This window comes from Seriola dumerili, unplaced genomic scaffold (genome assembly GCF_002260705.1).
Source record: "Seriola dumerili isolate Sdu_G_001 unplaced genomic scaffold, Sdu_1.0 BDQW01000425.1, whole genome shotgun sequence".
Lineage (NCBI taxonomy): Eukaryota > Metazoa > Chordata > Actinopteri > Carangiformes > Carangidae > Seriola > Seriola dumerili.
Genome location: NW_019174680.1, coordinates 13,857 through 23,543, shown reverse-complemented (window position 1 = coordinate 23,543; position 9,687 = coordinate 13,857). Strand labels below are relative to the sequence as shown.

The window sequence follows — 9,687 nt, the reverse complement described above, 5'->3', positions numbered from 1 at the left end:
GCTTATTTCCATTGTGGTGCTCTAGAATAACATTTAACACAGAGCAAGATAAAGGACAAGACAACAATAAGACAACAAACAAAGACAATACAATGAACATATAAATAGCGACTAAACAGCAAGCGGTGGTAGCTATCTCAGCATTCTCACAAAAGTTAATAATTATAAATTGTATATACTACATGGTACTTTGTAAGATTGTATTTAAGGTCACTTTAAACTGTCATCCATTTCAAATGTGTGGGCAGATTATTCCATTGTATTGCTGCACTGTAGAGAAATGTATTTTTGCCCATTAGGCTATTGAATTAAAAAGGTATGAAATTTGTCAAGCTACCTCTTGTAAAATAGCTATTAATGCATCTTACCAGTGAGAAATAATTACTTAAATATTTTGGTACCATATTTTTTTTTAACAATTTTGTAAGTTAGCAACATGTTAATGTAAATGGTTCTTTTTTACACTCTCTACCAGTTAAGGTTTTTAAAATGTGTAGAATTGCGATGTGTTCGTAGATGGACCTTTTAATATAACCCTTATCAATTTATTATGAGCTCTTTATAATTTTTCTCTGAGGTGCTGTGATAATCCAGTGTACCAAGAGATGACAGCGTCATTAAATTGACTTTGAACTAAAGCTCCACCTAATGTGTGAAGAATTGAGTTGTTTATTTATAGGAGCTTTTCTGATCAAACAATTAAGTCTTTGGTTTGTCTTGGCGAAGGCTATTGAAGCCATATTTTCACCTGATAAGGACCTGTCAAAAATGCAGCCAAGATAATTTACAATTTCTTTGGCAGTTCTATGGAACTCTCCAACTTAAATATAAAATCTAGTGACCTTGCTCATTTTATTTTAGAACCAAAAAGACTCAGTTTTTCCCAAGTGTAGGGATAATCAATTATGTGATAGCCATCTACTTACATGTTGAAGTTCCTCACTAAGAATGTTCTTGACAACCGTTTTATGTTTTTGTGCTCTCATTGAAACAGAATCATCAGCATATAAAAAAAGATTGCATGAAGTCATTTATATATAACAGAAAAAATAATGGGCCCAGTATACTACCCTGTGGCACCCCACATCCCATGACTTGACTTTGAAAATGGTCACATTTAAGCCATTTAAGTAAGGTTTGATAGGTAAGAATGGACCCAATTCAGGGTCAACCCACTGAAACCCATGGCTATTAATTTAATTAAAATGCTGTGCTTTACTGTATCAAATACTTTCTGCAAATCCAGCATGACTATACATATGTCCCTCCATCCACCTCTCTTCTAATAGGATCTGTTAAATACAGTGAGCAAGTTTCTGTCAAATTGGTTTTTCCCAAGATAATTGCTGGGAAAGGAGGGTTTTAGCCACCACATCTAACCCATACTCAAAATGTTTATGCCTGATTGGCTTCTATGGCTGTTTTGGGCCTGAGTTGAGTGATTTAGGGTCAGATCTCCCTTTGCAATCATTGCAAGCCCCATTAACAACACAGCTTGTGCAACTGTATGAAAACAATAACCTTAAATTTTCATAAATGAAGAGAACACACCAAACTGCCACAGCTGCCGCCGCCATCTTATGTTATTAGAGTGAACAAACATTTCAATGTTAGACCAAAAAACTCTTTTACTAAACATTCTTCTAAGACCTAGTAAAATAAAAACATCTGTTTGAATTTATGAGAGGAAACTGCATAACTTATGTTCAGTGTCTTTGAGAGGCTTTTATTTCTAATGCAGAACAACGTTTGCCACTGCTTCTGCTTTGTGTCCTCGTGGTGAAAACCACTGTAGGACCATTATGAGGCAAAAAGAAAAGACAAAATATTTTAAGAAACATATTATCAGAATATTGTTTTAATTTGATGAAAAGTCACACTATTACAAGATGAAGCTGCACTTTTACAAAAATGTGTATATATATATATATATATATATATGTATATACTTTATTTTTTACATTTGTAATATTTCTGAAATGATGCCTTCATCCCGCAACATTATGACTTTTTTCTATAATTTTACTTTCAAAATGTCCAAAGTGCACATACAGTATCCGTTGCTCATCCTCATCACAGGTGACAAGGAGATAAATTGGTTCACTCAGACATTTGACATGTTTAATACTGTGTGTACACAAATATGTTTGTATTTTGTTCCATTTGTATTTGACATGTATTTATGTTGTCATCAAATGATGTAATATTTACATTTTTAAAGTTCATTTGTGAATGTCAAACACCTTTTCGTCTTGATGTCTCTGTCAGCATAAACTGTTCTGACGATGGAGGACACATACCATTTATCTTTGTAAGCCCTGTTATTCCATCATAAAGTGGTTCTCAACTAGTGGGTGGTCCCACAATGGACCATCAAATCATATTGTGACAAATTCCCCATATCGTAACATAATGCCTTATGGAAATGTAAATGGTAAACTAAACCAAAATCTGCTGTTACATAATATTTAATACTTCTAACATCTATTTAAGACTTGTAAGTCAGCCAATGGAATGAACATGAGTAAACAGTCAAAACCACCCCTTCACAAAAATCTGTACTGTATTGAATTTGAAAGTCTTCTGGTTTGTACGACTTAAAATCTCAAGATGCCAAATATGGTTTAATGAGCACACTACATCACATATGGCAGACAAAATGTACAATTATGAAAATATTTTTTATTGTAAACAGCCTTTATATCTTTGCAGTTGTTGTGAGGCAAACCTTTGCCTTGGCAGTGTTGTGTGAGAATAACTAACAGGACGGGCGTCTGCTGAGGACAGGTGTGTTGTTTGTATTGTTAAAAGCAGACAGAAACTGGAGGCATGTCTTCAGGAATGGCCTTAGACGATGTTGTCAAAAGTGAAGATAGCTGCTGCAGTGAGAGGCCTCCAGCTGAATCATTTATTCAACACCTTTCATGAACTCCAGAAACTCTGGCAGAGAGAACACACAAAGTCACACAAAGTTAAGCAATAATGTGTAGTGACGATATATGACATATGACTATATAGGTATTGGAAAGGTGGCCATAGTTCACCTAAAACTATTTCTAAACTCAAGTTCCTGTATTTGGAGGAACCCAGACCTACACACAGTTGAAGGTGGCGTTCTTCCATCCATACGGTTATGTCAGAGAGATAGGCCAAGATCCTCGCCATGAGACCATGGGGTCAGCTGGCAGGAACAACAGGTATAATTGTCTCTGCATAGCAGTAATATGAGAAGCTGTGCAAGCAGATAATTGGACCCAAGGAGGTAGTGTATATTGCAAAGAGGAGGTGCCCCAGATTGGATAAGAACATTTGTCCTTTCCGTGACATAATGAAGGAGTGCCCAATGAGATGGGATTCAAACCAAGAAAGCACTTTGCCTGATACACCCCTGTCAAAGAGTACAGACAGCAGGATGCAGCGGTTCACTGTATCAAAGGCTGTTGAGAGGTCCAGCAAGATAAGAGCCGAAGACTGACCTGCAACTCTAGCTGCCCTTAGGGCTTCTGTCACAGACAAGAGGGCAGGTGAATTGCATGATATACAGTCTTTTAACTTGTTGATGTGGTATATTTAAGTGAACTGTATGTAGCTTTGGATATACAGTGGGAAGAAAAAGTAAGTGAACCTTTTGGAATTACCTCCATTTACTTATAAATTTGTCCTAAATTCTGATCAGCTCTTCATCTAAGTTACAATAATGAACAAATACAATCTATTTTAACTAATAACACAAAAATCATTGTATTGTTCTTGTCCATATGGAAAACATCACCCAAACATTCCCAGTGTAACTGGAAATGGTCTATGAACCCATTGACTTGACATGAACAGAAGCTAACTGGAGTCAGGAGTTATCAGACCTGGACTCCAGTCAGTGATTGGAGGTGTGGGTTAGAGAGACTTTGACTTATAAAAAAACTCTAACATTTAGAAAAACATGAGCTGATGTAAACCAGGCCTCACAACAAAGATCTCAGACTGTGGATGAAGAAGAGTTGATGAGCATGAAGCTGAAAAGGTCACAGAGTCATCTCAAAGAGTTTAGATCTTCATCAGTCCACAGTTACACCAACTTTACAACTGTTTGGTTGGTGTCTGTTGTCTACTGTTGTGTTACTAATGTGCTGGCTAACGTACCGTCATAATCAATTTTGCCATCGTTGTTTTTGTCTCCATCCTTCATCAGCTCCTCAATGTCGTCTTCCGTGATTGCCTCTCCAGTGGACTCCAGCATGGCCTTCAGCTCTTCTAAGTCTATGTAGCCATCTCCATTCCTCAACACAAGACAAAGGAATCAAGCTTAGGAACATCTGCTGAGCTGAACACTTTCACCCCTAAAGTGTTCTGACTGAGCTAATACACATCATTTCTTTCTAACATGGTAACAAGGTCTGTTCTAGTGAAGTTCTGGGTACTGCTCAAGGTCACCAAGAGAATTTTATTTGACTTAAGTGATAATACATCCTCTATCAATCTACAGGTAGGAGTCAGCACTGATTTCTCTTATATAAGTGGCATTTCCTTTAAATTTTGTGGAAGCTCAGAAAAACAAAGAGAAACCTACTTGTCAAACATGCGGAAGAGTTCAGCCAGTTCCTCCTCTGATTTTCCTTTGCTCTCCTCCTTCATGCAGCGGACCATCATAACCAAGAACTCATCAAAATCTACTGTGCCACTGCCTGTGGATATGCACCATGATATTATAAAGACTTGGTATCTCCATATCATGTTTGAAGTTATTTAATCTCTTAAAGGTCCCATATTGTATAATGTGAGATTTACATGTCTTTTTTGATTATAAAGCAGGTTGAGGTTCTATATTAATACTGTGAAAGTACCAAAGCACTCACACTCACACACACTGAGCCGTCGGGACTTCTGTAACTTTGTGATGTCACAACAAAGCAGTCACCACTCAGCCATTCCCCAAGCCAAGCCCACCTCGACCCACCATCCAACCTTGCAGGATTTGGTTTCTCTGAGTGTTTACCTGAAATATGCTGTATTTTTATTTGACCACTCAGAAAACAACCAATCAGAGGAGATCTGTTGTTACCAGAGAGCTCCAGAGAGAAGCTGAGAAGCCAGAGAGAGGGGATGTAAAACTACACTGAGATGGTTCTTGGTTCTTAAAACCAAAAAAGCGGATCTACACTTCAAATAAAACACAGGAAAAGTATAAAACATGGGACCTTTAAAATCCAGTTTTCATTTCAATTTACACTCAAGTGTCTTTAGTGTTGTTAAAATCTTTTTATTTTACCCTATGAAACAACCATGCTCCTGATGTCTACAGTGCAGTGATGTGACACAGTAATGCTGACATACCATCCTCATCCACCTCATCAATCATCTCTTGCAACTCTTCAGGGGTGGGATTCTGTCCCAGCATCCTCATCACCTTCCCCAACTCTTTGGTGCTGATGCAGCCATCCTCTGCATCCTGGATGAAGATGTCAAATGCAGCCTTGAACTCTAGAAGTGACACATTAGTTGTTACTGTCTGACAAGGACATAACTGTTTTGTTTGTCATTTTGTCTGTTATTTTAAGACCAACTAGCAAAGACACTTAGGTTGCGGTTGGTGCAAATCACCAAATCTGAAGGGACATATTGATTTGTACATATGGGCGTGGCCTTTTCATCATTATCTGCTATCTTTGCCTTTGCTCATTTTGTTGTGAGCTGGATTGAGCCAGAGACATGAAACTTGGTACCATAACTGGAACTGATGTTCTAATACTTGCCATGAAATATTATTACAATTGGTCAGATGGTGGCGCTAAAGTGAACAATGAAAAAACATCCACACCTTGAGTCCTAGATCTACGACTCAATATATTTTATTTAAAAAAAAAAGCCTCTTGGACCAGTACGAAAATGCAGATGTGCTAGTTTATTTTACTGTCACACTCTGTCACTCATCAGCTCTCTCTCACAACTGCACAGTGTTTCAGTCTTTTCAGACTAGATATTTTTAACATCAATGAACATGACAGGAAACGTCTGCCCCTCCTCCTAATATTAATCCTAGTGTCACTCAGTGTTGCTGAGCGGAGACCTTTTATGACCCAGGAACCAAATTTAGTCCCTGGTTCCTTCAGTTGAAATCAAGTATAGTTCCTGTGTTCCTGAAAAGGTTCCTGGAACAGGGTTTTTTGGAAATGTTCCAGTAGAGCTACAGCATGCCGATAAAATAAATCAGCAGTATAGAAGAAAGTTCAGAGACTTCATAGATGTATGTGAAAGATCTCTAAGTGATCTTTTAATGATGAGAGCACATTGACAGCCTTCATCATATCCATTAAATATATTTGCTTGTACTCAGTCATATATAAAGGACAGTGTAGGTGTATATTTGGTAGTTTTTATGTTTTTCATTGCTTCTGTAGAGACAAGCCATTAGAGGCAATAACACTTAAATGAAACTTCTCCTTTACATATTATTGCTAGTATTATAACAGCAGATGTTGTACTTTTAGGTACAAACTCTTGGTAGTAATAAAAACGTTAAGTAGTTTTCTCACCATTTTTCTGTTCCTCTGTCAAGTTTTCAACCTGAAAGGAAATAAAATCAGATGAACATTGTACATGTCACAATGTTTTTCACAGTAGCTTCTTTTTACCTCTCTACAGTCAGAGCTCAGCAACTATACTGATCACCTCATGTCAGTGTCGCTCTCAGTGTAGCTGGACTGCAATGTCACACTTCCAGGGGTGGGTGTCTGGTGTCACCCATTTGTTTTAATAGCCATCAGCTGTCCCTTCTCTTTCCCCCCCTGAACTGTCCAGCTGTTCTTTGTTCAATTGTCAGAGACAGAAATATGAACTCACCACAGCAGCCTTTCACTCTGAGCTCTGTCTCTTCTTATCACACCTATTGTTTCATTATTACACAAGTTGAAGTGACACACAGGAATTTGTGTGTTTGTGCTTTCAAAAACACTAATCTTTTTTTTTTTTTTCCAAAAATCAACATTGAGAAAGCGGTCATCACAAGAGTCTTTTTTTGCTGAAATTAATTTAAGTATAATTATTCTATCTTCATATGAAAAAAAACACCATGTATATGTTTTAATGTAGAATGTAACTCCTCAGGTTGTTAAAGCTCACTTCCTCAAGGACATGACCCCATCGTCCTCAATAAATAGTCTTTTATTATAGTGTGTGGGAATTATTGTTAACAGATGTAACAATGGCCTCTAAACTTTAAATTCATGCATGAGAGACCCCCAATATCATTTCATGCAACAGAGTGTGTTTTTTGTATGTTTTTGCCATGTGGTTGTTGTCATTGCTGACGCTCAACATACAAGGATCAAATCTATCCCAGGATTTTCTGATTCTCACCAGATAGAGAAATAAAATAGCACATCATACTTGGCACACTCTGTACTCACCGCTGCCTTATATACATCATCCATAGCTGCTGCTCCGTCCCTGCCTCTGACACACCACTGAACGCACTGCTGCACAAAGATACAATGCAAACACAGGCGGCAACTGCCTCAGTCTTTATTGTTGGGTGAGCGTGGCACTAAAAAAGCTCTTGACTCACCCACCCAAAATCTAAGGGTGATGTAGGGAGGAGTGACAGAGACAGAGAGATAAAGAGAGAGAGAGACAGATCTATAAATAGGAAACAACAGAAGCCCCCCAACAATAGTGGGACATCGAAAGCAGCACCTATGTTCACCTTTGTTGAGCTCAGGCTGTTCTTGGACATGACTTCTTTACTGATTTTACTGGTTTTGTCATTTTTACATAAGTCTTTTATTCTCAGACTTCACCTCTACAAAGTGTGAACTTGGTATTTACATGGGCTATTTGGTTAAATTGAGACCAGAATATAACTTTGTGACATCTCTTCTACTGAATAGAGAGTAATTGCTCTAAAAACGTGCAGCTTCCTAGACAACAATGTGCAAAGCTTACACTAATACCCTTTTTACACCAAAATTAGCAGGTATAAGTGGGCTTATTAAACACCTGCCAAAAAAGGTGATTAACACCTTTTACACTGCCAGAAAAGTAGCGTGTTCACCCGGGTGTTACTGATCGGAGCCAGAGCAGATAAATACATCTACTATAGTCATTTGACCCAAGAGAAAATGCCGATTGTACCCCTCTCCATTGCCAACAAAAGCCCGATGTTACTGGGTCTTAGCAGAGTTTTTGACTGGTGGAAAAGGGTTATAAGTTGGCACCCACCTAGTGTTCCTATCAAATAAATAAAGTATGACATATGATTTCCCCCTGACTCAAATCTCAGATTGCCAATAACATCTGAAGTGGAGGAATTCAAAGCTACCAAAGCCAGAGCATTGAGGACATTTCAGATATCGAATGACCACAAAGTCTCCCACACATGTAAGAACATCTGCTGTGGGAGGAAATGGGAGCCTCAATAGTCAGGCAGTCAAGCAAGCTGAAGCCTATTGGAAAGACCAATAGGCTGTATGCAAAGGGCACTTGGGGTCTGGTCATTATCATGGCAAGTCCTGGCAAGAGCAAGACCAACACTGAAGGGAAAAGGGCCTTGTGATCCAGAGGGTCAGGGATGTTGCAGAGGAAGACTGTCTAATCTAAGCAGTTGGCCTTTCCCAGCAGTGCCAGTGGACCCATTGAGAGCAGGCACTTTAGGGGCCACTATCCTGGAGAGATCTGGGGGTACTGGAGGCAATCGATCGACCCCGTCTTCTAAAAATTATGTGCCAACTGAATTGCAACGACTGGTATATAGTATGTAGTAAACCCAATTGTGATCTAAGAACATACATATTTTTATAGCGTCAAATCATAATTATCTCAAGGCACTTTACAGGGTAAGGTCAAGACCTTACAATAGTTCCCAAAATAAGCAGAACCTGGCGACAGTGAGGAGGGAAAACTCCCTTTTAACAGGAAGAAACCTCCAACAGAACCAGACTCAGGGTGAGCGGCAGTCTGCATCGTTATTCCCACAATGGTGATATATTGTTAATTAAGGTATTTGCCAATTCACATATACGTTGATGCCAAGCAGCAACCTCCAGACAAAGCCAACATGGAAATACCGAAAACTTTCTTCCGCCAAAATATCCAATCTTGCAAAACAATATCCACTTTTAGTGATTGCGGCCTTAATAAACTTTTTAATGGTTATGTTTAGGCACTTACAGGTTAGGGAAAGATGTGCTTTGGTTTATTACAGAAAAAAGTTAACAGTGACTTCAGACACATCATGTTTACTTAAATTCAACCAAAACCATCATCTTTCCCCAACCTAACTCGCCTAACCCTAACCACAGACAGGTAGAGACTAGTATCAGCCCATATCTATTTCACAGTCAGGCTAAACTGAGCTCACAGGCAACACGAAGAATCTTTTGGAAAGCCCTGCCAACAATTGGGATGGCACACAGAGAATGCTTGTGAGGTTACTCATATCTATTTCACCACAAACACATAAGCTCCCCAAATTGGAACATTTTGAAGGGCAGCAACTCTGGTCAGATTGAAGGAAATTAAATGTTAAGTTTTCATAACTACAAATAATCTTCCTTATGTACTATGCCCTATGTATGGAGTAGAGTCAGCTGTCTACATGACAATAGATACACAGATAGGGCTATTTTGAACGTTTGTCCTTGACTAGAAATAGTAGACCTCTACCGGTGGGGAGTGAGAGAGGGACTACGGTGATAA

At 38.6% G+C, this 9,687-nt stretch overlaps 1 protein-coding gene across 1 annotated transcript; it reads right to left on the bottom strand.

Annotated features, from left to right (window-relative positions):
* Positions 1-2,662: 2,662 nt before the first annotated feature.
* LOC111233765 (troponin C, slow skeletal and cardiac muscles-like) lies at positions 2,663-7,526 on the bottom strand. Its single transcript, XM_022761649.1, has 6 exons — positions 7,401-7,526; positions 6,528-6,558; positions 5,329-5,475; positions 4,565-4,679; positions 4,138-4,274; positions 2,663-2,940 (listed from the first exon to the last, which is right to left on the bottom strand). The coding sequence occupies exons 1-6, from the start codon at positions 7,422-7,424 to the stop codon at positions 2,909-2,911; spliced, it is 486 nt and encodes a 161-aa protein (XP_022617370.1). The 5' UTR covers positions 7,425-7,526; the 3' UTR covers positions 2,663-2,908.
* Between the last annotated feature and the right edge of the window lie 2,161 nt (positions 7,527-9,687).

Excerpts from the sequence above, each read along its gene's own strand:
- LOC111233765 (XM_022761649.1), bottom strand. The coding sequence starts at position 7,424 with ATGGATGATGTATATAAGGCAGCG. Across the intron at positions 4,680-5,328 it reads TGATGAGGTGGATGAGGATG|GCAGTGGCACAGTAGATTTT; the intron begins GTATGTCAGCAT and ends GCATATCCACAG. Across the intron at positions 2,941-4,137 it reads TGGCAAAATTGATTATGACG|AGTTTCTGGAGTTCATGAAA; the intron begins GTACGTTAGCCA and ends TCTCTCTGCCAG.